Source organism: Moschus berezovskii, chromosome 11 (assembly GCF_049115385.1).
Source record: "Moschus berezovskii isolate FMDL1 chromosome 11, NW_MosBer_1.0, whole genome shotgun sequence".
Taxonomy (NCBI): Eukaryota; Metazoa; Chordata; class Mammalia; order Artiodactyla; family Moschidae; genus Moschus; species Moschus berezovskii.
This window is the reverse complement of record NC_142470.1, coordinates 40,365,642-40,393,641: the sequence shown is the minus strand read 5'-3', so window position 1 is coordinate 40,393,641 and position 28,000 is coordinate 40,365,642. Positions and strand designations below refer to the sequence as shown.

General features: G+C 39.6%; 1 protein-coding gene across 2 annotated transcripts; it reads right to left on the bottom strand.

Moving 5' to 3' along the window:
- Positions 1-361: 361 nt before the first annotated feature.
- CNRIP1 (cannabinoid receptor interacting protein 1) lies at positions 362-27,874 on the bottom strand. Of its 2 annotated transcripts, none has more exons than XM_088841290.1 (3): positions 27,307-27,874; positions 25,093-25,243; positions 362-586 (listed from the first exon to the last, which is right to left on the bottom strand). In XM_088841290.1, the coding sequence occupies exons 1-3, from the start codon at positions 27,483-27,485 to the stop codon at positions 464-466; spliced, it is 453 nt and encodes a 150-aa protein (XP_088697416.1). In that variant the 5' UTR covers positions 27,486-27,874; the 3' UTR covers positions 362-463. The 2 variants fall into 2 exon arrangements, with proteins under 2 accessions (XP_088697416.1, XP_055256387.1); XM_055400412.2 differs by lacking the exon at positions 362-586 and adding an exon at positions 2,013-2,996 and having other exon boundaries at positions 27,307-27,641.
- Between the last annotated feature and the right edge of the window lie 126 nt (positions 27,875-28,000).

Genomic DNA, 28,000 nt, shown 5'->3' with positions numbered 1-28,000 from the left:
CCTGTTTCCTAAATGAGAATACTTACTCAGCAAATGTTTAAACGGGCTAAGATATACAGCTTTTACATTTACTCCACCTTCTAATAATTCTGCATTTCCCCTGGATATTCTGGAAGAAAACTTAAGCCTCTGCCTGTAGTAAATCTATTACTTTAAATATCTCAATGTTTGAAGTCAAGTGTTAACTTTTAAAATACAGTAATTAGGAATGGATTAATGCTAACATATAGCAGCGGTTGTAATAGACACTATCATTTTTGAAAAACAAGCGAATTGAGAAGCGTACTCTTCTTTTTTAATACCACTCATGATTAGCCCAAATTCAAGGCATTGCTGTGCCCTGCTGGCAGTCCAGCATCACTGCAGGTAAGTAACATACAGGTGCAGAGGTTCTGGGGCCAGTCTTCCAAATTCATTTCTACAACAGTCCCAGGCTTCCCTGATAGCTCAGTTGGTAAAGAATCTACCTGCAATGCAGGAGACCCCAGTTCAATTCCTGGGTTGGGAAGATCCCCTGGAGAAGGCATAGGCTACTCACTCCAGTATTCTTGGGCTTCCCTTGTGGCTCAGCTGGTAAAGAATCCACCTGCAATGTAAGAGACCTGGGTTCAGTCACTAGATTGGGAAGATCCCCTGGAGAAGGGAAAGTCTCCCCACTCCAGTATTCTGGCCTGGAGAATTCCATGGACTACATAGAGTCGGACACGATTGAGTGACTTTGACTTTCACTTTTCATTCTTACATGGGAGGTTCACAGGCAGCAAGAAACAAATCCCCAACTAACTTTTTCCAACCCAGTAGGATTTGTGCTTCCCAAGTGAACATTACAATATTGTTACCAAGTGGTAAATTACTTTTCTTTTCTCCCTTGTCTATGTGCAAATATATTTATATATATTTAAAAAAATTTTTTGGCCACACTGCATGGCATGTGGGATCCTAATTCTCTGACCAGGGATCAAGCCCAAGCCCTCCTGCATTAGAAGCACAGAGTCTTAACCACTGGACAGTCAGGGAAGTTCCATTAAGTTACTTTTCAAGAGAATGGTTCTTTGCTTTTTAGAGATTTATCTTCAATCTGCATGGAGTACTGGCTTTGTGCCAGGTGTCTTGCAGTGTCTGGGAGCAGTCAAGGAGGCCTCTACCTTGATGGACATGCACAGTTACAGAGTCACATCCTCAAACAGCTCAGCTACATGGCTGGCTGATGGGGAACTGGTCACCCTGGAAGAAGGAATGGAGAGAGGGGGAGGGACATTTTTTGATTGATCACCAAGAACTCAAGCCTGTGTTTGCTTTGTTGGAGCCAGGTGGAGTATTCCCTGTGTAATGGTCAGAATTGGTCTATGAGTAAGTGTGCTAATTCTACTCCAAGGATATCCCCCTGGCCTTGCAACATAGGTGGAGATCTTGTAACAGAGAAAAATAAACGACTTCATATTGGATCCATTCCTTTAGCTCTAATCTTTGTGTTCTGTTGCCTGTGCTTTTTCATGCTGGCTCTACGTTTTGTAAAAGAATGTGGCCTGAAATACACAGGATAGCTCATTCTCAAGGCTCTGACCTTTAAAAGTATACCACTTTTCTAATCATAGAGAGATTAAAAGGCTGCAGAAGATAGAGAATAACATTTGTCTTGTTGGATGTTTACAGGAACATTATGACCTGACTTATGCAGACAGCTGCAAGAAAAACGACTCCAACATTAAGAAGTTTGCAACAACCAGCCACGTTTCCTCCCTTTTTAAGTATTCTGAAGGATGCCTGAATTCAACTGGTAAGATGGTTCTTTGGGACACTAGTCCACCATCTTCTTGGGTTGCTGGCTTTCCAAATGAAGTTCTATTCTTTGACCCGACACATCTTCTCTTGATTTATTGACCTGTCATGCAGTTAGCAGTACCAATTTGGACTCAGGAACAGTCTTAGTAGAGCTGACCTGAAGCAGAGGTCTACCTGCTGAACAGATATTGCCCAAACTAAGAAGCTAAGTCAAGGATGATTTTCAATATCTTTATTAAGAAATATCAAAAGTTGATTACATTTCCATACACAGTTTTACAAAGTTCAAGTGAAGGGGAATGTAGGGAGGCCATCAGTATGCCTGTTTGGACACCACAATCACTTGCCAAAAAGGTAACCTTGTCACTTTTGGTCACCTTAACAGTGGTCCACACAAGGCTCTTTCCCACTTCCACTAGGCCACAGCACAATGCATTACTTGAGTTTTACTAAGTTGTAAATACTTAAACATTTGTCCTTTTCTTCTGTCATTATCCTTCCCTGAAAAAGCCAAGCTGTTTATAGAAAGAACAACACTTGAGTCCCATTGACTGTTGTTTGCATCACATTTTCACAAAGCCTGCTTTGAGAGTTGGAAAACATTGCAAGTTACATGTTACCATAGCACACTTGGGATGGAACCCACGCACATTGTTATTTTTTATTTAACATTTAACAAAAAAGAGGGAAGCACTCAACTTGGAAACAAAACAGCATAGTCATCAGTGGAGAAGTTAAGTGCGGGACAGGGCCTGCAGATTCCACGAAGCTCCTCCAAGAGGTCACCAGGGTGACCAAGAACAACTGGAGGCAGGGATATCAATACAGAATACAGAAAGAGAGCCTCTTGGGCAGGGAACATCACAATCTTTTGTCAGGGATATTGAATCAGAGGGGAATTACACTTTCAAAAATAATCGGGGCTAATGGGTCCTTGGCACCCGACAGGACACAGCAATGGTGTGGTGTGCCTCGGTGAAGGCTTGTGCTGGGTTATCTAAAAGTGGATTTCTGAAGAGACTGTCCAGCAGCATCAGAAAGTGCTATCTTCAGAGGAAGGACTCCTTATTCACCCACATGAGACTGCGGGTCTCATTGGGTTTGCATTCGTACTCAATGACGGAGAAGGGACTTCCCCACTGGCAGTGATCTCGCTTGTGGTAATTGTAGAACTTGACCTGCCACATCGTCTCGAAGGTCCCAATGTCAGTGAACTAAAGGAAGAGAAACACACCCCATCAAAAACTCATTCTGCCACTAGCAATAGACAAGAGCTGATGTTTGTGGAAGAGGTGTAATAGGGAAGAACAAATCTGACTCCATATTAGAGCTGTTTCTTTTACTTTAACCTTCACATTCTATTGTTTTTGCTTTGAGGTAAGAATGTTACCTGAAATACACAGGATAGCCCATTTTCAAGGTTCTGACTTTTAAGAGTACACTTTTCTATTCATATAAAGGTAAAATGTTGCAGAACAGAGAATGACATTCATCTTGTTGGAGGTTTACAGTCACATTGTGACCTGACCGATGTGGACTGCTGCAAAAACAAAGGATTCCTGCACCAAGAGGTTTGCAATGACTAACTCTCCTCCTACCTACACTCTGCCCCTCACGTTTTGGTAACCAGTACATTCAGAAAACAAAGATCATGGCATCTGGTCCCATCACTTCATGGGAAATGGATAGGGAAACAGTGGAAACAGTGTCACACTTTATTTTTGGGGGCTCCAAAATCACTGTGGATGCTGATTGCAGCCACGAAATTAAAAGACGCTTACTCCTTGGAAGGAAAGTTATGACCAACCTAGATAGCATATTAAAAAGCAGAGACATTACTTTGCCAACAAAGGTCCGTCTAGTCAAGGCTATGGTCTTTCCCATGGTCATGTATGGATGTGAGAGTTGGACTGTGAAGAAAGCTGATCGCTGAAGAATTGATGCTTTTGAATTGTGGTGTTGGAGAAGACTCTTGAGAGTCCCTTGGACTGCAAGAAGATCCAACCAGTCCATTCTAAAGGAGATCAGTCCTGGGTGTTCATTGGAGGGACTGATGCTAAAGCTTAAACTCCAATACTTTGGCCACCTCATGTGACGAGTTGACTCACTGGAAAAGACTCTGATGCTGGGAGGGATTGGGGGCGGGAGGAGAAGGGGATAACAGAGAATGAGATGGCTGGATGGCATCACCGACTCAATGGACATGAGTTTGAGTGAACTCCGAGAGTTGGTGATGGACAGGGAGGCCTGGCGTGCTGTGATTGATGGAGTCGCAAGGAGTTGGACACGACTGAGCGACTGAACTGAACTGATAATTACTCCGGGCTCCTGTGATAAAAGCTTAGGCCTTTTACTCTAACGAACGATATTCCTTTGTTACAAGAGAGATTTTCCTGAAAAGCTATCTGTAAGTCATTTATTTTTCTATAAAATCATATTCTCATTACACTTATTGCATTTGCTATGATATTGCCATTAATAAAAATAACTCCCCAAATGTATATGTTTACCAAATTTAAGTTCTAGAAACGACTCTTAGAATCTCAGAATTTCAGAGCTTGCCACAGAAGGGAGATTGGGAAGAGAAGAGAGGGAATGGTGTTTAATGATTGTTTTTGGTTTCTGTTTCAAAAAACAGTTGTACAAAATAACGTGTGTACAACATGACTAAATATAAGATACAACTGCCCTCCCATCATTAATTTCAACTCCAGGAAAACCTATTTTATTGAAAGCACTTGCTTGTTAAAGATGCTAACTTTCAAGTATTATGGAGTGTTTATAAGCCATGCCCATGCCTCAGGTTTTGATTATACATTATCCAAAGCCACAGTTGAGTACCTACTGTGTGCCTTGCACATAGAAAAATTTGTATAAGGGATGCTCCTTGCTCTTAAGAAATTTGCCTTCTTCTTCCAGAAGACAGGCCCTGGAAACACTGCAGAGAATTCTCCAGAGTCATGAGCACACAATTCTCATGTAGCTGAGAAGAGGGTACGGAATAGCCTAGAGGCCACTGGGCAGGGGCTCAAGTGGCCTGTGGGGTAGCCTGACCCTGCCACCGTCTCCTGGAGCTATTTAGGGGACCTGGCATTAAATAGCATGATGCCTGCTGTTATTTTCTCCTCTGACCCTCCCTTGTCATGGGAGAAGACAGGGACTGACTTAGCAGGGTTCTTAGACTTGTCAGGAGCCAGAAGACGTGGAGGGGGGAGGGCAGTGAGCAATAGGAGCCTTCTGCTTGCGGCTGCCACAGTGGGAGGGTGATCAGGTGCTTCCCAAATAGCTTTCCAAGATGCTTTCAAAATTATATCCTGCACCATTGCCTCATCTTGTTAATCTGATCCCAAAACAAGGTTTGGCTTGCCTTTGGGAAATTTGCTTGACTTGTAACAGTGGATGATGTACCTCGAGTCTACAAATCTTCTCTCAGCTAAGAAAACGAAGTCTCTCTTTTTAGAAAGTCATGACTTAAAGACCTGTGCACAAATATGCAGCCTTATTCACAAAAGCCCTAGACTGGAATCAACCCAAATGTTCCATCTTTTACCTGCTGATAGAAACATTTTGGTATATCTATTAATATAAAAAGGCTTTTTACTTAACAATAAAATAGAACATACTGATTCAGGCAGCAATAAGGTTGGATTTCAAAGCCATGCTGAGCAAAAGAATCCAGACCCCAAAGAATATATATAGTATATGATTCCATATATGTATGTACATATGTATGTATATCTATATCGTTTATAGTGACAGAATGCCAGGCTCCTCTGTCCATGGAGTTTTCCAGGCAAGAATACTGGAGTGGGTTGCCAGTTCCTACTCCAGGGGATCTCCCTAACTCAGGAATTGAAACTGCATCTTTTGTGTGTCCTGCACTGCAGGTGGATTTTTTATCTGCTGAGCCATCAGGGAAGCCCTAGAATATAATCTATGCTGAGAAGAAATACCTGTGGTTACCTAGGTTACCTGAGGTAGGAGGAGGGGATAGATGATTGGTGAAAATGTGCCAGAGGCAACTTTTTGCAGGTGACGGAAACATTTTACATCTTGATTGGGGTGGTGGTTACAAGAGCACATGTATGTGTTTGTTAAAACTCATTGATCAGTATACTTAAAATGGGTATATTTATTATATGTAAACTATACAACCAAGTTGATTAAAAATTAGAAATATTGATTTTTAATGAGCAACAAAGGAGACAGGTATTCTTAACCCTGCCAGTGCGAACTGAATTACACAGCCTTTTGGAAGGGTAATTTGTATCAAGTAAAGCTGTGAACATACTTGGGTATAGCAATTTCACTTATAATTTATCTTGACATCACAGTGTTCAGAATAGTGAAAAACTGAATACTAAATTTTCATCCTTAATTATGGCATATCTATATAGTGGAATACTATATAACAATTCTAAATGTAAATATTTAAATAAAAAATTTCTATTATTCTGTATTGTTACCTGAACTAAGCAGAGTACTAACAAGACTGTCTAGCATTAATTTCATTAAAATTATACATGTTACAGATTTTCCTGGTGGTCCAGTGGTTAAGAATCCGCCGGCCAGTGTAGGGATATGAGATCGGTCCCTAGTCCAGGAAGATTCCACATGCTGTGGAGCAACTAAGCCCACATGCCATAACTAATGAGCCTGTGCTCTAGAGCCTGTGAGAAGCGACTGCTGAGCCGGGGGCCACAACTCCTGAAGCCCATGCGCCTAGAACCTAGGCTCTGCAACAAGAGAAGTCACAGCAATGCGAAGCCCATGCACCACAGCTAGAAAGGAGTCCCCACTCTCCGCAACTAGAGAAAGCCTGCATGCAGCAACGAAGACCCAGTGCAGTCAATAAATAAATTAAATTAAAAAAGTATACATGTTAATGCTGATGGGATAAGTTTCATTTTCTTCTATGTACTTATTGGTACTTTAAAGATTTAATGATCAAATTTTACTTTATAATCAGAAAAAATGTTAAGCCAAATTGTATTTACAAGTTTTACCAAATAGCTAACATCCTTAACATAAAATATGTTAAGAACTACTAAGAATATTTGGATAAAACTGAACAGTTCATTTAAAAAATTGGTTAACTCTGAAAAATATTCAAATGTAGTATTTGTAATTAAAGAAATACAAACTTTCAGAGTTTTGTAACTTGTTCACCTATCAACTGAGCAAACATTTTCAAATACCAGAAGCAATTTAAGCCTAAAACTTCAGGAAAGTATTATGAAAAATGGTGGTATATCTGTACTCTGAATATGTATAACCACTAAACAGAAATTTAGGTTTTTGGCTTTTTTTTAATGGATTATTTATTTAGTTTTGGCTGTGCTGGGTCTTCGCTGTTGTGCAGGTTTTTCTCTAGTTGTGGTGAGTGGGGGCTATGCTTTGGTTTTGGTACCCAAACTTCTTACTGCGGTGGCTCCTTGGTGGGGAGCATGTGCTCTGAGGCATGCGGGCTTCAGTAGTTGCAGTGCATGGGCTCAGTAGTTGTGATCAGTGGGCTCTAGAGAGCAGACTCAGGGGTTGTGGCACACGGGCTTAGCTGTCCAGTGGCATGTCGAATCTTTCCGCATCAGGGATTGAAACTGTGTCTTCTGCATTGGCAGGTGGGTTCTTCACCACTGAGCCACCAGGGAAGCCCAGGAATTTAGTTTTAATGATGACAGAAAATGATTAAAACGATGTTAACAGAAAAAAGATGGAAGAAAATGAGCTCAAATACACTAAGATGTGTAGAGAAAAGAAAATGGAAAAATATTAACAATAGTTCCCAAAATAAACTTTTTCTATCTTTCTACTTAGATTTTCTGCAATAAACATGTTACTCTTATAAGCAGAAAGAATATTTTAAATGGTGAAATGGATCTATCACCCCTGAAAAATTAACACGAATATCCCTCAAACCCTAGGGATTTAATAAAATCTATTAAGGATACATATATGCTAATGAAAACAGTACAACTTTGTTTATAATACCACCCTTAAGTGGTAATAATAAACTGATATCTCATTTTACAAATCACCGAGATGACTTACTATTATTTTTGACCAATGTAGGATACGGTACATTTTAAGTGCAACTGAATTAAGTTATAAAAATATTTTATAAACACCAACTAAACTTTCGCAGGAGCAGCTTGAAACAAGGTTAGGTAAGTGGGAGAAACAATACTGAGGCCTTTTTGGAAATAGATATAAATAAAAGTTAGTCATAAAAACAAACAAAGATGATTATGACCACAGGCAGTAAACAAAAATGAAAGCCCTTAAGGCAGTACACTTATATCTGAGTAACCTTACAGCTAAGAAAGTCTCCATCCAAGAATTCTCAGTAACAGTAAACCAAAACAGAAATATGTTGACAGCAAGTCACAGCTAAAACTTCTGCTTCCTCTTTTATTAGTGTTGGATTCAAAGTCATGTTATAGTAAACTTAACTGCTGCTGACTAGGCATATATTTTCCTCTCTCCCACATATTAATTGTTTTAACTTCTCATAAGCGCTCTTTCTATTCTTCCTTCTGGAGCTCTATTTCCTGGCCATCTCTACCTAACTCAGGGTTTCTTCTGTTCTGGCTAAGAACAGATGGGGTCTTCAAAGCTGACATTGCTTTTGAAGAACAGAAACAACCACACAGCTCTCTACCCGCTCCCAACCCATCTGTGCCTTCCAAGGAAAATTTACCCAGGCAAGCTCCCCAGTGATGCAATTAGACACAGTATAATTCTGTGCATTTAATAGCTCTCTTTTTTAAAATACACAACTACTATCATTTATCTCATTTCGTCTTGTGACTGGTTTTAACATCTCCATTTTGTGGATGAAAGAACTAATTCAGAGAGGTTAAGTGAGTTACTCTAGTACTCACTAGCTCTAGTACCACTAGCTGTGCAGCCAGCTAGTGGTAGGAGCAAGTCAAGAACCGAGGTTTCTTAATTTTCATCTAGAAAATGATAACCAGTGTACAAGCAAATGAGCTACAAGCTACTGAACAGTGTCTCTTTTTTCTCCCTGAATGAGAAGAACATCTATGAATTGTCATGTGTAGAATATTTTAGGATGCCACTACAGACTGTATCTCCCCAAAATTCATATGGTGAAGCCTAAATCCCCAGTGATGGTATCTGGAGTGGGATCCTCCAGAAGTAATTATGGCGGGAAGATGAAGCCCTCATGATAGGATTAGTGCCCTTATAAAAATAGACATGAGAGGGATGATCTGTTTCTCCCTTCCTTCATGTGAGAACACGGTAAGAAAGAAGCTATCTATGAATCAGGAAGTGTTCTCATCAGACACCAGGTCTGCTGGCACCTTGATCTTGGATTTTCGGCCTCCAGAACTGTGAGAAATAAATATCTGGTGTTTAAGCCACCCAGTCTATCACATTCTGAAACTGACACTCTACTATATACCTGAACATTTTATTTACTTTAGTGTTCTTACAAGTTATAAGCCTTGGTACACTTTTATTTCACAACCAATGTGAAGGGGAACCCACCAGATTCTAAGGAGAGCAGACTCATTTGTTGTCCTCAGTAACAAGTGAGGAATCCTGACTTGTTAATAAACAGTAAATATTTTATTAAAATTTTTTTTCTGTTGTGCTGGGTCTTTGTTACTCTGTGCAGGCTTTCCCCAGTTGTGGAGAGCAGGGGCTACTCTCCAGTTGCGGTACATGGGCTTCTCATTGTGGTGGCTTCTCCTGTTGGAGAGAAAAGGCTTCAGGCACAAAAGGCTCCAGGCAACAACAGTTACAGCACTTGGGCTTGGTAGTGGTGCGGGTTCAGGAGTTGTGGCTCATGGGCTCTAGAGTGTGGGTTTAGTAATTGTAGCACGTGGGCTTAGTTGCCCCATAGCACGTGGAATCTTCCTGGATTGGGGATTGAACTCATGTCTCCTAAATTGGAAGGCAGCTATTTAATCACTACCACCAAGGAAGTCCTGAAGAATTTGTTTTAAACAATTTCTGTGATGGTCTTACAACGATATGATCTAGAATCCCCAGAGTATTTCTCTTCACCATTCTACTCAGTTTCACCAGTGACATGTGAAATTCATCAAGAATAAAGTGACGCAGAAATTCATTGACTTAGGAGCACAGAATGAACTTATTGTATTGATAGAGACATGATGTTACTTCATTAGTAAACAAATCCAGTACAAAATAAGCATCTATGACTTTTACTGTGGTATGACCTACCAGTTCCTACTGGATTCCAAACATCTCTATTCCTGTACCGTCTGAAGTTTTATTAGTAAATCCTTATTTTCCATTTCTCTTAGCTGAATAGATAGGGTTAAAAGTTCTAAGCCTTATAAGTATGCTTAACTTCATAAGAAATTGTTAAATTTTTCCAAAGTGATTGTGCCATTTAACTTTCCCACCAGCAAAATGAGTTTCAGTTGTTCTATTGATACATTCTCTCCAAAAGCTGTTGGAGTTCTTTTAATTTTAGCTAGTATAGTAGTAAGAAGAAGAAAAGCAATAAAGAGCAGAAACCAATGAAACGAAAAAGGAAAAACACTAAAGAAAAACTGATGAAACTAAAATCTTCTTTAAAAACTATCTTTAAAATTGATAAATCTCGGCAAAACTGAGCAGGAAAAAGAAAGCAAATTACCAATATTAGGAATGAAAGATGCTATCACTATTGATCCTATATTAGTAACAACATGGGATCCTTATATACCAATATGGGCTTCCCTGGTGGCTCAGTGGTAAAAAATCTGCCTGCCAATGCAGGAGACATGGGTTCAATCCCTGCACTGGGAAGATCCCTGGGAGGAGGCAATGGCAACCCACTCCAGTATCCTTGCTTAGGAAATCTCAAGGACCGAGGAGCCTGGCAGGGTGCAGCCCATTGGGCTGCAAAAGTGTTGGCCACAACTTAGAGACTAAATAACAACATATACCAATACATTTGGTATCAGTTCAATTCAGTTCAGTTGCTCAGTCGTGTCCGACTCTTTGTGACCCCATGAATCACAGCACGCCAGGCCTCCCTGTCTATCACCAACTCCCGGAGTTCACTCAAACTCATGTCCATCGAGTCGGTGATGCCATCCAGCCATCTCATTCTCTGTCGTCCCTGTCTCCTCCCACCCCCAATCCCTCCCAGTTTCAGACTCTTTTCCAGTGAGTCAACTCATCGCATGAGGTGGCCAAAGTATTGGAGTTTCAGCTTAAGCATCAGTCCTTCCAATGAACACCCAGGATTGATCTCCTCTAGAATGGACTGGTTGGACCTCCTTGCAGTCCAAGGGACTCTCAAGAGTCTTCTCCAGCACCACAGTTCAAAAGCATCAATTCTTCGGCGATCAGCTTTCTTCACAGTCCAACTCTCACATCCATACATGACCACGGGAAAAACCATAGCCTTGACTAGACAGACCTTGGTTGGCAAAGTAATGTCTCTGCTTTTTAATATGCTATCTAGGTTGGTCATAACTTTTCTTCCAAGGAGTAAGTGTCTTTTAATTTCCTGGCTGCAATCAGCATCTGCAGTGATTTTGGAGCCCCAAAAAATAAAGTGTGACACTGCTTCCACTGTTTCCCCATCTATTTCCCATGAAGTGATGGGACCAGATGCCATGATCTTCGTTATACAAATGTACAAATTCTTTGGAAGACACAAACTATCACTAAATCTCTAACTACTAAAGAACTTGAATTTGTAATTAAAATTCTTCCCAGGAAGACAATTTCAGGCTCAGTGGCTGAAAATTGATAAATTCATACACTTAAGGGGAAAATACTGATTCTATGTAACAGAGGAAGGAATACTTCTCAACTCATTTTGTGAAGCCACTGTTACCCTGATACCAAAACCTGACCAGGATATTATGGGTAGAGGAAAGTTGCAGGCAAAAATTCCTCGTGGATTTATGCATAAAACATACATATAATTTTATTTGCCTGAAATATTAGTAAATCAAATCCAGCAATACATAAGGATATTACATTGGAAGTTTATCCTCAGAACTCAAGGATGGTTCAATATTTGAAAATCCATGTAATTTGCCATTTTAACAAAATAAAGGAGAAACGCTATGCAATCATATCAATAAATGCAGAAAGGACATGTGATAATTCAACATCCTTATACCTTATTTAAACTTATACCATCCTTATTTATACCTTTTATCATCCTTATACTTTATTATCATATATATAATAAAAACTCTCAGCAAACTAGGAATAGAAGAAAAGTTCTTCAGTCTGATTAAGGACCATCAAGAAAAAAACAACAGCTAACATCACCTTCAATGTTAAGTGAACCGAGTTCTTTCCCTATATGATGGAAATAAGGCAAGGAGAGCAGTTGCTTCTATTCCTGTTCAGCACTGTATCAGTGGCCCTAAGTCAGTATCTTAAGGCAAGAGGGGGAAAAAGGGAAACAAAACTTTCAATTCACGATAAAAATATGTGTGCAAAAATTATGAAGCAATTAACAAGTAAATTCAGCAAGTTTGCAGGACCCAAAATCAATTCAGAGTAAATCATATTTCATAAAGAAATACACTAGCACTGAATTAGCAGTATTATTTTTACTATTTGGCCAATTTTGTGGGTGAAAATTGGCTTTGTATTATTTATATATATATATATTTATCAATAGTAAAATTGTCACTTTTTAATATTTATTGATGATTTGCATTCCTTTGTGAATTGCCTCTTTATTTTTTCACTTATTTTTCAATTTCCCATGTCCTTCTCCTTCAATTTCCTATGTCCAGTAAGGTTCTCTTCCTTACTGGTTTCTAAGAATTCTTTATAAATGAAGTAACAGATTGTGCCAAAATATTAGAAAGAGTTGACATGAGGAACGCATTTTACGTTTGGGAATGCATGTGTAAGGCCACCTTCCGGCAAAACACAGGCTCACAACAAGCTCATGTACTGCTTGCCTCATTCCTCCAAACTCCCCCCAGTCTCCTGTCCAAGAGCGCCAAACAAAAGGGAGAATAATGTGATGACTATCATAATGCAGACAGAATCTCCCTTTGAGCTCTCTCCTTGAAGGGACTAAGTGGAGAATTAGTCCCATTAAAATACTACTCAGCAATACTCTTTAAAATGGGGTGGAGAGCTTTTAGAGTTGGGTGGTGTTCTTTAGTCACTAAGCCATGCCCAACTCTTTTATGACTCCATGGACTGTAGCCCTCCACCAGGCTCCTCTGTCTGTGGGATTTCCCAGGGAGGATAATGGAGTGGGTTGCCATTTCCTTCTTTAGGGGATCTTCCCCACCCAGGGATGGAACCCACATCCCCTCTGTCTCCTGTACTGGCAGGCAGGTTCTTTACCACTGAGCTGTCAGGGAAGACCCTAGAGTTGGGTATCATTCATTAACTCCTTGTACCAGGGCCTCTGGAATTATGTGAATAAAGAGATCAATGCCACTAATCTAAGTCAGATGGCATTTGATAACATCCTGAGTTCAGCTTCAGGGCTGCAGCATTGTTTGCACAGGCAGTGGTAAATCGAGGCAACATTGCTTAACCATCCATGTTATAAACAAGCTTTTCACGTGTCACCAAGTATCATTTGCCTTTTAGTTTAAATTGCCTTTTAAGAAAAAATTAATTTAACTTGTTTACAACATTTAACAGGAAATCTACATTTATGTAATCAGAGTTTTCCATTTTTAATCTTTGGATTTCTTCCATTTTTACCTTTGGATTTCTTCCATTTCTTTTAGGTTTAGATACATTCTTTTCATTTTGATTTTTTTTACAAAGTTGATGCATTAGAGATAATCTCATAATCCATCTGAAATATTTTTTGATCAGGAAAGAAGGAAAGGCATCAGGAAAGAAGAACAGAACCTCCCCGATAGCCAATTATCCTAGCATCATTTATCCAATGTTTAAAAATCTGAGAAACTATCTTGAGGTAACCTTAGACTTATAAGAAGTTGTTCTGGTGTACCTTTAATTCAGCTTTCCTTGCTAGCTTCACCTACTTGATGAATTGACTTTACCTGGATATCTCAAGACTTCCTTATTACTTGTGTAAGTGGTTGTGTCAGCAATGTATAATATTTAAGCCTGACAAAAGTTTTGTCATAGGATAGTGTTAAAGCATATGCAAGGCTTTCATCACTAAAATGAAATTTTCACTTAACATTTCAGCTGCTTACTTGATCAGGAAAACTTCTAATTTCAGTTAATAATAATTCTAATTTCAACTGTAATTGAATCAGCCTATCACTGATAAAATACAGATGCATGGCCAATGCACAAACCAAAATCTGTATGATCATTGTTGGAACAATCAATCACCTGCTTCTTCTAGAGTAGAAATTACATTTAAGGACCTAGGCTTTACCGCTTGGACTCATAAAATGTGAAATACCATTCTGGAAAGTTATAGCTCTGCTTTTGGAAATGATGTACAGTATAAACATAAATCAAGTTTGAATTAGAGGAAAGTTAAATCACATAAAATCTAAAATTATGGGAAAGCCAAAATAGACTGTTGACTATGAAAAAATAACCTTCTTCATTTTAAAAGAAGAAATCAAAATATGAAAAATTTTAGTGTAATTGTATTTCTACACAATGGAAAATAAAATAAAGCAAGAGAAATAGGATAGATATGACAGATTTTTTTCCGTATTAGGAGTCTGTGATTTAAAAAAATAATTTCCAACAGAAGCATTGACAAAACATGAAAGAACAATGTATAGAAGAAACAAAATTAAATTGACATGTAGAAATGTTCATTCTTGTGATAGTGAAAAGTAAACTAGAAAATCTATTACATTTGAAGTAATTCTCAGTAATGTCATAATTATAACAAAGTCAGTAGGCTTCCTCATTCTAGTAACATTGTAAAATAGTACGTATAAGTTAAAAAAAAAAAACACCAAAATGCCATATTGGAGAACAGCCTTAAAGATTCAGTTCTTTTGACCAAATATTTTTACTCAGATTGAGGTGCATATATATATATATATATATATATATATATATATATATATATATATATGTATGTGTATATATATATATGTATGTATAAACATATATAAAATTTTACATTATAGTACTTTTTATGATGGGACAATCAATATATCTAATATCTGGGTAAGTCTAATCATGATACATTGTGATAGAATCTTATATTACCATTAAAAATTTTTAAATATGTATATGGACAATATATATTAAAAATGATTACAACTATAGAATGTATTTATGTGGAAGTTAATCTGAAAATGAACCAAATCAAAATGTAGGGATTACCGGTGCTTTAAAAGTTTGCTCATATTTCTGAATCTTGTCTTGATATCTCACAGTTTTTTAAAGAAACATGCAAATCCCTTGAGATGCTGGGATGCATTGCCATACTTCTCGGCATGCCTGTACCCAACCGGAAAGGAATCCTATATGGATTTGTTGGATTTCAGTCCTAGTTGGTGTCATCCTAAATGATAGTATTTGAGAATCTGATTTCTTCAGCAAATAACTAGTATCATACCCTAAGGGTAAGTTTATAATTTTTATACCATGTTAGGGCTGACAGTGGTCTTAGTGATCAAAGAGTAGAATTCACCTATTTGTATTAAAGAAACAGGTCCACTGAGTTAAGTCTGGGATCCCACTGCCTGGGATCACAGTTAATTATGGGGCTTCCCTCATGGCTCAGATGATAGAGAATTGTCTGTAATGCAGAAGACCTGGGTCAAGATCTCCTGGAGAAGGGAGTGGCAACCCACTCCAGTATTCTTGCCTGGAGAATCCCATGGACAGAGGAACCTGGCAGACTACAGTCCATGGGGTTTCAACTGAGGGACTAACACACAGTTAATTATAGAAGAAGATGGCATCCTAATACCTTCATAACTTCCAGTTTTAATTCTGATATTCTAGAGGTTTCCTCAGGCACCCACACCACTGATGTTTCCCTTGATAAAGTATGCAAATTTAATAATCCAGGAACTTGCTGCTTAACTGACTGTATTTACCTGGATAGTTCAAGGTTTTGATGTTGCCTGTGAGAATATGGTATGTCTACAATTTTTAAAATTTGAGTCATAATAATGGTAACATGGGAAATAGATGGAAAAACAGTGGAAACAGTGCCAGACTTTATGTTTTTGGGCTCCAAAATCACTGCGGATGATGACTGCAGCCATGAAATTAAAAGACGCTTACTCCTTGGAAGGAAAGTTATGACCAACCTAGATAGTACATTAAAAAGCAGAGACATTACTTTGCCAACCAAGGTCCGTCTAGTCAAGGCTATGGTTTTTCCCGTGGTCATGTATGGATGTGAGAGTTGGACTGTGAAGAAAGCTGATCGCCGAAGAATTGATGCTTTTGAACTGTGGTGTTGGAGAAGACTCTTGAGAGTCCCTTGGACTGCAAGGAGATCCAACCAGTCCATTCTAGAGGAGATCAATCCTGGGTGTTCATTGGAAGGACTGATGCTGAAGCTGAAACTGCAATACTTTGGCCACCTCATGCGACGAGTTGACTCACTGGAAAAGACTCTGATGCTGGGAAAGGTTGGGGGCGGGAGGAGAAGGGGATGACAGAGAATGAGATGGCTGGATGGCATCACCGACTCTGTGGACATGAGTTTGAGTGAACTCCGGGAGTTGGTGATGGACAGGGAGGCCTGGCGTGCTGTGATTCATGGGGTCGCAGAGAGTCGGACACGACTGAGCGACTGAACTGAACTGAATGGTAACTTAAAAATGTCACAGGATAATGATGAAACTAGCTGAAAGCTTCACCACTAGAATGAACATTTTAATTTAATACCAGAGCTGCTGACATAATCAGAAAACCTCTAATTTCCATTGTTTTCCTGAGAATCAGACTACTACAAATAAAACACAAATGCACAGCCAATGCTCAAACCTAACGCTATGTGATCACTGCTGGAACATTCGACTATCAATCACCTGCTTCTTCTAGAGTGGAATTATATGGAAGAATCTAGGCTTTACAGATGGAACTCAGGATTCTTGAGTTAGAGTGTAGAGATTCTTTTCCCCACAATACACCCCAAAGGCATTGAGTAACTTAAAAGCTTTCCAGCCTTTTAGCAGGTACCTGGACAGGCAATCCAGACTTACTGTGAGTAATAAAATATTTCTTTTTATGGATATGTTTAAATTATACTCACATTAAAAAAAATACTGTGTTTTAGTCTCATTCAAAATAATGTAGATGTTCTTAGTTTACAAATCCAATTAAGTTTTTAACCAAGTTCTAAATTGCTTGTTAGTCGGTCTCCCTAGTGTTCTTTTTACACTTACAGCAAAAGAAGTGTGACTCCACACCCTTTTAAAACCAGAGGAAGTTATAGCTCTGCTCCCCTCAGCCCATACTGGCTCCAGGGAGAAGGTGGGGAGGGGAGGTCTCCTCTCCTGTCCTGTGACCACCTGGAATGGGATATAGTCTCATCTACTGTGACTTCCTCTGTACCTGACCCAGTGCTCAGTACCAGTTCAGTGAAAGAATGAACAATTTAAAGTCAGCTCACTGGCCTTTTGAGCTCTCATTAGAATTCTGATAGATGGCCAATAGGCACATGAAAAGATGCTCAACATCACTATTAGAGAAATGCAAATCAAAGCTACAATGAGCTACCACCTCACACCAGTCAGAATGGCTATCATTAAAAGGTCTACAAATAACAAATGCTGGACAAAGGGCGGAGATCTGTACACCATTGGTGGGAATGTAAATTGGTGCAGACATTATGGAAAACAGTATGGAGGTTCCCCCAAAAAACTAAAAATAGAGTTGCCATATGATTCAGCAATCCCACTCCTGGGCATATGCCCAGACAAAAGTAAAGTTTTAAAAGATACATGCATCCCTATGTTCAAGCAGCACCATTTAGCCAAGACATGGAAACAACCTAAATGTCCTTTGACAGATGAATGGATAAAGAAGATGTGGTGTATACGTACAATGGAATATTACTCAGCTATCAAAAAGAATGAAATAATGCCATTTGCAGCAACTTGGATAGACCTAGAGATTATCATACTAAGCAAAGTAAGTCAGAAAGAAAAAGACAAATACCATATGATATCACTTACATGTGGAATCTAAAATACTATACAAATCAACATATCTATGAAACAAAAACAGACTCACAGATATAGGCAACACACTTGTGGTTGCCAAGGCAGGGAGAGAGTAGGGGAGGGAAGGAAAGGAAGTTTGGGATTAGCAGAGGCAAACTATTATATATAGGATAGAAAAACAACAACAAGGTCATACTGTATAGCACAGGGAACTATGTTCAATATTTTATGACAAACCATAATGGAAAAGACTATGAAAAAGACTACATATATACAGTCTTCCAGGATTTTCCAGGATTTTCTGGAAAATATCAACATATATGACTGAGTAACTTGGCTGTACAGAAGAAATTAATACAACACTGTAAGTCATAAGCATCTGCAATTCTGCTTCCAGTTAATCATTCCTTTAACTCTAATTATTGATATATATGCTATTCTTGATACACTAGAATAGAAGGATATTTCTTTGATACAAAAGAAATTTATTTGATCCACCAGCCCTTAACTGGATATGTGATCTTCAAATATTTTTTTAGAAGTCTAAAAATATGTGTTTCTGTAGAAATGGATGGTTTTCTCAGAAAACCAACTAAAACGGACTCAATAAAATCTTCAAAGCCTCTCCAAAGGCAAACTTACGGACTAAGTTGAAAGTTATGGATATTCTTTCCAAATATCTTTACTTTGGATCCTGACTTTTATGGGGAAATTCTGTCAGACTCTCAAATAACAACGAAATCATACACCATGTAAACAGTTTCAGAGCACAAACTATGAAAATGTGCCCAATTCATTTTATAAAGTGATTAATTCTAACACCCCATCTTAAACTGTGAAGACCTTCTGTCCTTTGCCCTTTTCCCCTTCTAATCTACACATTGCTACTAGACTGATTTTTAACAACTGGCAAATCTTATCACCATTACCAGGAAATGGAAGTCCTACATTGAAATGTTTTTTTTAAATGGTGATAATAGTGGGGTGGAACTGTTGGATGAAACTTACAAAGAGAATTATAAAATCTGATAAAATGTAAACAAAAGCTATTTGATGCCTTTAAAAAGCAACTGAAAGCAAGACAGAAATCAGAGTTCCTCTTGAAGGATCTCAGTTCAGTTCAGTTCAGTCGCTCAGTCGTGTCCGACTCTCTGCGACCCCGTGAATCACAGCACGCCAGGCCTCCCTGTCTACCACCAAATCCCGGAGTTCACTCAAACTCATGTCCACAGAGTCGGTGATGCCATCCAGCCATCTCATTCTCCATCGTCCCCATCTCCTCCCGCCCCCAACCTTTCCCAGCATCAGAGTCTTTTCCAGTGAGTCAACTCGTCGCATGAGGTGACCAAAGTATTGCAGTTTCAGCTTTAGCATCAGTCCCTCCAATGAACACCCAGGATTGATCTCCTTTAGAATGGACTGGTTGGATCTCCTTGCAGTATAAGAGACTCTCAAGTGTCTTCTCCAACACCACAGTTCAAAAGCATCGATTCTTCGGCGATCAGCTTTCTTCACAGTCCAACTCTCACATCCATGATCTCAACTCTAACTATTAAAAACTGTCCCTGTGGTTTTTTGCCTGAGGATGCTCCCCAATCCCAGGCAGTTCTGGAAGAAGAAAATAGCAGTATTATCTACTGGAAAAGGGAGAAGAGGGTTCTGGGCTGGAAGAGCAGCTGGAAATTTAGGGAGAAAATCCTGGAAGCAAGAGAGCTGCAGAAGAGGTGAGACTCAAAATCTGACTATGACTACGCCATAATTCTACAGGCTAATCACACGTCTAGGCTGCTGGGAGGGGGTTTTTCCCGCTTGAAAAAGCAGACAAACCAGTAAAGAGTCTATTTCCCCCCACCAAACAACAGAAGTTTATTGTTTCATAGTTCAAGAGGTTGGTGGTGGTTTAGTCGCTAAGTCGCGTCTGACTCTTCTGCGACCCCATGGACTATAGGACACCAGGCTCCTCAGATGTCCCAGATCAGGGTGTTAGCAGGGTTGATTTCATCTAAGTGAAGCGTCTATTCTTGAAAGAGAAAGTTATGCTGAATAAGATTTGGAACTTTGCTGCCTTTTTTTTTTTTAATTGAATGCATTCCCAAACCTGAGAAGTTGAAGCCTTAATGGCTTCAAAGTACCAAAGCAAAGGGCTCAGGACTGGCAGAGAAACTGGAAATTTAGAGGAACCTCAGGGTGGATGGATATCAAAATCTTAGTATAAACTGTCCAATTCCTTAGCTGACTGCTAAACTCCACTAGAACAAAGGGGACCAGGCTAGAAAAGCAGCAACTGGAAGCCGAAAAAAATTAAGCAGAGATTTCAGCTGCTATCCTGCTGGACAGACAGAATTTGCAGCTTCAGTCCAGGAATGTAAGTCAAAAAGAGAATAATCCTCAGAAGAATAAAGTAAACTAAAATCAATAATATACCATCTATAATGTTTAGTTTCTAATCAAATATTATCAAACAAGTAACAAAATAGGAAAGCATGACCCATATTCAGGAAAAAAGTCATTCCTGCTCTAAATGGGGCTAGATACTAGATTTACCAAATAAATATTTCAGACCAGCAATTATAAATATGCTCAAAGAGGTAAAGGGGTATATGGTCAAAATGGGCAAACACATAAGGAACCTTGAGAAATGGAAACTATAGAAAATACAGATAAAAATTCTAGAACTGAAAAATATAATGATAGGAAAAAAAAATCAGAAAACAAGCATGAGTAAATTGGGGCAGATGAAAAAAAACAGTGAACTTGAGTATACATCAATAGAAATTATCTAATTTGGAGATCCATAAAAGAAAATTGAACAAGACCTTAAAGACCTGAAGGATAATACCAAACTCTCCAATGTGTAATTGAAGCGCTACAAGAAAGGGAGGGAATAAAGCTGAAAAGAATTTGAGGCAAAATAAAAATTAAAAATAACTCAAATTTGGTAAGAACATTAATTTATAGACTCAAATTCTCTGTGTGTATAACCTAAATTAAAATATTTTAATCCAAGCAAAAGAAAGAGATACTTAAGATAGGATTAGAAATCAATGAAACAGAAAAATGGGTCAGTGAAGCATATGAAAACAAAACTGGGTTTTTGAAAAAGCCAATAAAATTGGTAAATCTCTAGCTAGACTGTTGGGGATAAGGGAGGAATGCAAATTATAAACATAAAGAATGAGTGGACATTATTAGAGATCCTAACACATCAAAGAATGGTGGGAGATTATTACCAACAACTTTGTGCCAACAAATTTGACAATTTAGTTGAAATAAACGAATGATATCAAAGACAAATCACAAACATTAACTCAAGAAATAAAACCTGAATAGCCCGTTATCAAAGAAGGAAGTTGAATTTGTAACTAAAAACCTTTAAACAAAATGAAATGCATGCCTTTATTGGTGAATTCTATCCAACATTAAATAAATAATAATATAAACTCTTCCAGAAAACAGAAGAGTGAACAACTTTCAAATAATTTTATTATTCTTATACCAAAACTAGACAATGACAATACAAAAAAAGAAAACCACAGACCAATATTTCTCAGGAACACAGATGTAAAATCCTCAATAAAATGTTAGTGAATCAAATCCAGTCATATATACACGGAACATACCATTGACCAATTGGTATTTATCCTAGTATTCAATAACTCAAAGTTGTTTCAACATTGAATAAACAATAAAATCTACTAGAGAATAAAAAAGACATTATATGATCATCCCAGTAGGTAAAGAAAGAATATTTGAAAACATACGACACATGTCAGTAAATTAGTGACAGAAGGGAACTTCATTAACCTGATAACAGGCATTAAATAAAATACCCTACAGCTAACATTGTACTTAGTGTTGAAAATTGAATGCCTTCTTCCTGTGATTAAGGAACAAAGATGTCCACTCTCATTAATTCTGCTGCTGCTGCTAAGTCACTCCAGTCGTGTCCGACTCTGTGCGACCCCATAGATGGCAGCCCACCAGGCTCCCCCGTCCCTGGGATTCTCCAGGCAAGAACACTGGAGTGGGTTGCCATTTCCTTCTCCAATGCATGAAAGTGAAAAGTGACAGTGAAGTCACTCAATCGTGTCTGACTCTTAGTGACCCCACGGACTGCAGCCCACCAAGCTTCTCCATCCATGGGATTTTCCAGGCAAGAGTACTAGAGTCGGGTGCCACTGCCTTCTCCCTCATCAATTCTACTTAGCATCAAACTGGAGGTCCTAGGCATTGCCATCATGACAGAAATAAAACGAAGATGAATTGAAAAAGAAGAAGAAAAACTTTTTATTTGCAGAAGACATTATATCAAACATGGAAAAGCTTAAGTGTTCTACAAAAAAAATCCCGAACAACTATCAGGATTAATAAGTGAGATTAGCAAAGCCTCAGAATTCAAGATGAATATAGAAAAAAATCAATTTTATTTCTATAAATAGTAAACCACCATATATAATAGTGTTTAAATATGAAATACTTAATGAAAAATTTAACAACATATGTATAAAGTCTGTACAGGAAACACTGTAACGCATTATAGAGAGAAAGACCTAAATAAGCAGATATATTCATCTATCAGAAGACTCAATATTAAAGTGTCAGATCTTTCCAAACTGCCCAATTTGCAAACCCAATTCATATTCCAGTTCTTAGAGAACTGGAGAATGAACTGAGAAGTTCATGCTAAAATCTGTATAACAATGCCAAGGGCCTAGAATAGTCAAAATGACTTTGAATAAACAAAGCTGAAAGATTTAGGCTATCCAACTTAAAGACTACAATATAGATCATAAAATAAAATGTTTTAGCTCTTGTAGGTCTTTGGCATTTCCAAACTTAAAAGACTGATATAATTAAGTGTGTAAAGTAACTAAAATTCTTATACATTGCTGGTAAAAATATGAAATGGTACAACAATCGGGATATTTCTTATATGGTTAAATGTATACTTACCATGTGATCTGTTAAATCTCCTCTTAGGTATTTACTCAAGAGAAATGAAAACATGCTCACTTTAAGACTCATACTCAAATATTCATAGCAATTTTATTTATAACTCCAAAGGCTGCAAACAACCCAGCTGTTCATTTATTGGTAAAGGGATAAATAAACTCTTGTATATCCTTACCATGAAAAGGAAAAAAAGGAACCAACTACTTATACAAAAACATTATACTACAACATAATGCTAAGTCAAAGAAATCAGGCACAACGCTATGATTCTATTTACATGAAATTCTAGAACCATTATAACAGTTATTGAGACAAAAAGCTCAGAGTGGCTAAGACTGGGGGCACTGACTACAGATAGGCATGGAGGAAATTTTCAGGATGACCAGAAATGTTCTATATTTTTATCGGGGTGGTGATTATACACTAATCAAAATCTATGTTACTGTACAATTTAAATTGGTTTATTAATATATTTACATACAATTTGCATGTAAATTGCATACCAAAGTTGACTTACAGACCTTCAGTGGATTCCCAGAGGCATGAAGATAAATTCAATAAGCGGGCCCTGTAACATCTAAACTCTATTTACCTCTCCAGTTTAATCTTTTTTTAAAAAAATTTTTATTGGAATATAGTTGATTTACAATGTTGGGTTAAATCCATCTTAATCTTAAGTCAGTCTCTACCTCACTGTCTGCTCAAGCTATGCTGGGGCTACTCTTTCCTTGAAACACATTTTGCTCTCCTCCAGCTGTTGATCTTTGTAGCTCCTTTTCCCTCAAGTGTTCCCTCTTCTCTCAGCTCTTAAGAAAGCCATCCCTTAAATCTTGGGCTAGACTAAGACCCCTGGTATATGTCCCAAAGGCACCACTACTTTTTTAGTACATTTTGTACAATAATAATTATCTACTTTATTATTGATGATCTTGTGTAAAGTATGTTTTCCTCCTCTAGATTAGAAGCCCTGTGAAGCCAGGGATATCTATTCTGTTTACCACTCTTCTCCCAATGCCTGATATATAGAGGAAGTCTTTACATATTTGCTGATAAATCAGCCAAACAAAAAAAAATAAAATTAAAAATTAAAACCCTTAAATATTAGCATTTTCAGTTTAACAACATATTAAAAATGATAAGTGACATTAAGTAGGATTTCTTTTAAGAAATGAAGAGAAGTTTAGGATTTCAAATTATTTCCATAGATGGGTAAAGGAATGAAATGAAATTCAACACATCTCCCAATTATCTCTTAATGAACCAGAAAAAGGATGCTTTAACAAGATAAATATTTGAAACCAGCAGTATATCTAATAGTGAAACGTTGGAGATAACGATTACTACTATTAGTAGAAAACATTATTCTAGAAATATTTGCCAATGCAATAAGGGCAGGAAAAAAAACCCCAGAAAATGACGCAATTATATGAATTAATAGATTATGACTATCTCAAAAATCCAAGATCATTGAATGAAGAATTTTAGTAAGCAAGTTCAGTAAGGTGGCCAATTATAAAATACACAAACATGTACTGTAAAAACAATGCATTTAAAACAATGCAGTAGTGGCATAAGTATAGGCAGATCAATGGAACAGAGAACAAAAATGTAGGGAGAGAATTAAATTTTTGCCACAAAGAAATTACTATAAAACTGATCATGGAGAAGCATGGATTATTTAATTAACTGTACTGAGACACTGGGCTTCCCAGGTGGCTCAGTGATATAGAATCTGTCTGCCAATGCAGGAGATGTGGGTTTGATCCTTGGGTTGGGAAGATCCTCTGGCAAAGGAAATGGCAACCTGCTCCAGTATTCTTGTCCATAGTCCATGGGATCACAAAAGAATTGGACATGACTTAGAGACTAAACGGAGAAGGCAATGGCACCCTACTCCAGTACTCTTGCCTAGAAAATCCCATGGATGGAGGAGCCTGGTAGGCTGCAGTCCATGAGGTCGCTAAGAGTCAGACACGACTGAGAGACTTCACTTTCACTTTCATGCACTGGAGACGGAAATGGCAACTCACTCCAGTGTTCTTGTCTGGGAAATCCCATAGACAGAGGAACCTGGCAGGCTATAGTTCATGGAGTCACGAAAGAACTGGACATGACTTAGAGACTAAAACAACAACTGGGACATTATGAACAAATATATGAAACTATGAGCTGATATAACATTTCATAATATTTGATTTTATATCCTTTCTTAAGGGAAAATAGTGATTATTTTCTTTTACATGGTTTCCATTTGCTTTGGCATCATACCCCAACACTCCCAAGTAGACCTTACCGGCATGGTGATCTGGATGGGCTGCCGTTCTCCACTCTTGGTTGGGGCCACACCTTCCGTGTCATATATTCCTGTATATACGATTCTGTCCCCATCGGGCTCTTTAGACTTCAGTTCCAGTGGGACAACCACACCACCAATGGAAATGTTCCTGCAATGGACTTGAGTTGATCATATTTGGTAGAAATTAGCTTAGGCACCCTATTCTGGTCTGGACCATAACCCTGGGCAGAAACCATACAGGGTTGGCTAACAGAGACACTGTGGTGTGATAGAAAGTTCTGAAACTTAAGCGAGCTTGTCTTTTCCAACTAACCAGTCATGTGAACCTAGATCAACTGCTTAATCTCTCTGGACTGGCATGAGTATTCTCATCTAGAATACTTATACAAGGCTAAGTCAGATTCTGTCAATGGTCTTCCTCTTTAGGTTCTCATTCGTGGAACTTTTAAAAATCTAGCTATACCCAGCCTATCTCAAACACTTGGCTTGGGGTGTGGTTTGAGCATTTGTAAATTTATTTTAACATTGCAGAGGTGATTCTAATGCACAGGTATAATTCAGAACCATTGAATGAGTTCTCTAATAAATTTTTTTTCTGTTCCAACAACAGAACATTAGGGGTCCCATGATTTGGGGGGTACTCTTCCTCAAGCCAGGCATATACCAAAAATTCTCACTGCATGTTAGGGTAATGGTTCTTGAAGTGTCATCCCTGGACCAGCAGTGTCAGTATCACCTGCCAACCTATCAGAAAGCAAATTCTTAAGCTCCACTCTAGTGCTAGAGTTTACTACATCTACTTAAGGTGAGGTTCAGTCATCTGTGTTTTAAAGAGCCCTCCAGGTGATTCTCATGTACACTCAGGTTTGAGAACCACTGCTTAGGGCATTAAAGCACTTTGATAAAATTAAAGTGTAAAAAGAAAAAAAAGTTTTATTATTAACACAAATTTGTTTTTAGATTAACTTGAAAAATAGAGAACTATCCTGAGGGAACTAGACCAGGTAACTTGGTAGAAGGGTTTGCCAGGAAAGAAGGGAAAGGAAAAGTCTAGATCATATCTAGATGCACAGAACACTGGGAAATGTGAGGATAATGGATGCTTGGAGCTGCTGGGTATGCTGACAAGTAAATGGACCAAGAGCATCAGAATCAACCCAGGTTTGATTCTAGGTCTTTCAACTGGAGCCTGGCACCTAGAAGGCCAGTACAACTTTGTTGAATTAAAGTCTACTGGCCAATACAACTTTTGAATTAAGGTCTACTGGGGGAGACTTAAGCTATCAGCCCTTTCCACCCCACCTTCTGAGCTCAGTAAATGGTAGCAGATACAATACGGAGTGGTTTCTTTCCTCTTTCCACAATAGACTTCACACCATGCTTAGGTAGAAGCTGAGAGGTAAAGGACTCCACCTCTTATGGTAAAGGATACTTCCCCATAAGTTCCTGCACCCTTCTACGCTGACTTTCTAGCCCGAGGTTTACTGGATACATCAACCTCTGATAGCAGAGATGAGACGGTTTCTGCCACACACAGACACACACACAGATACACACACACCACCATCCTTTTGTTGTAAGGATGTTGCTAATCCCATCACCAGGCTGAACAGACAATTCAGGAGAAAAAGAAACACACCAGGCAAAGGAAACTAGGCCTAAGCGGGGAAGGCTGCCCTCCGCCTTCCTCTTCCAGCCCCGGGGTTCCAGGCTCATAATGGCTGATGGATGAGTGGCGAGCATCCTCAAGAAGCCCCAAGAATCAGCCACCCCCAATTTTATGCCTCATTACTCAGCCTTTCTCCTTCCTTCAGTCTCGCAGAACCCGGCGGAGATGAACAGGAATTGCGGTAGGCGAAGCCCAAGGCGAGCTTCTCCCCTCCGCCCCACCCCGGCCGCCTGAGGGTCCGCATCAATGGCTGGACAGAAAGGATGAGAAATTTACAAGGAAAAGCCCCAATCCCCTAGCTTCCAGTTGCAGTTTAAAACACTTCACCCTTCGAGGCGTGGAGGGAAGCGAGAATAGCGAAGGAGATGACCTAGGGAGCAGACAGCTGACCTCATACCTCCCCCCAACAAAACCTCCTGGGCCCTCCGGGCGAGGTAAGAGGTAAGAGGTGCCCGGGAGAGGCTCTGGCTGTCCCGGGGGCCTCGTTCCACCCAGCGTATCCCAAGCCGGGCCGGTCAGCCGCGGCGCGCGCCCGCACTCACTCGACCTGCAGCGTGGTGGGCTTAATCTTCACCTCCACCTTGTAGGAGGAGCCCGTGAGCAGCTTGATGGTGCGGTTCTGGCCGAAGCGCTGTCCGTCCACCTTGTAGAAAACCGGGCCGTCGTTCGGCTGGATGCGCAGGGCGATGGAGAGGCGCACGAGGCCCGGCAGGTCTCCCATGGCTGGGCGCGGGCGGGCGCGGCGGCTCCGGGGGGCGGAGGACTGAGCCGGCGGCGACCGGGCGGCTGGAGCGCGGTGGGCGGAGAGGAAGCGCGGGGAGGGAGAGGGAGGTGGCGGAGCCGAGGCTGCCGCTAGGAGCCCGAGCCGTCGCGGCCGTCAGCCCCGGCTTCCCAGGAGCAGCTCCGCAGGCTGTGGTCCCCAGCCCCCCTCGGCGAAGAAGCGGGCCCCAGGGACAGCTCCGAGGTCCGGTGCTCCCACACCCCCCACACCCCGAGCCGCGCGCTCCTCGCACCCATGGGGCTCACTGCGGCCCGCAGGCCGCGGGCCGATCCGCGCAGCTGGAGGAGAGAGAGTTAATCCTGTTTACGCATTACAATCCCCTTCGGCGAGGGGAAGCGGACATTTAGGCTCCTCCTAGGGCGGCGCGGGGCGGGCGGAGGGGAGGATGGGGAGGGAAGGGGTAGGTCCTGGGTTTAAGAGGCAGTACATCCATCCGCAAGACCTCGGAATCTGGA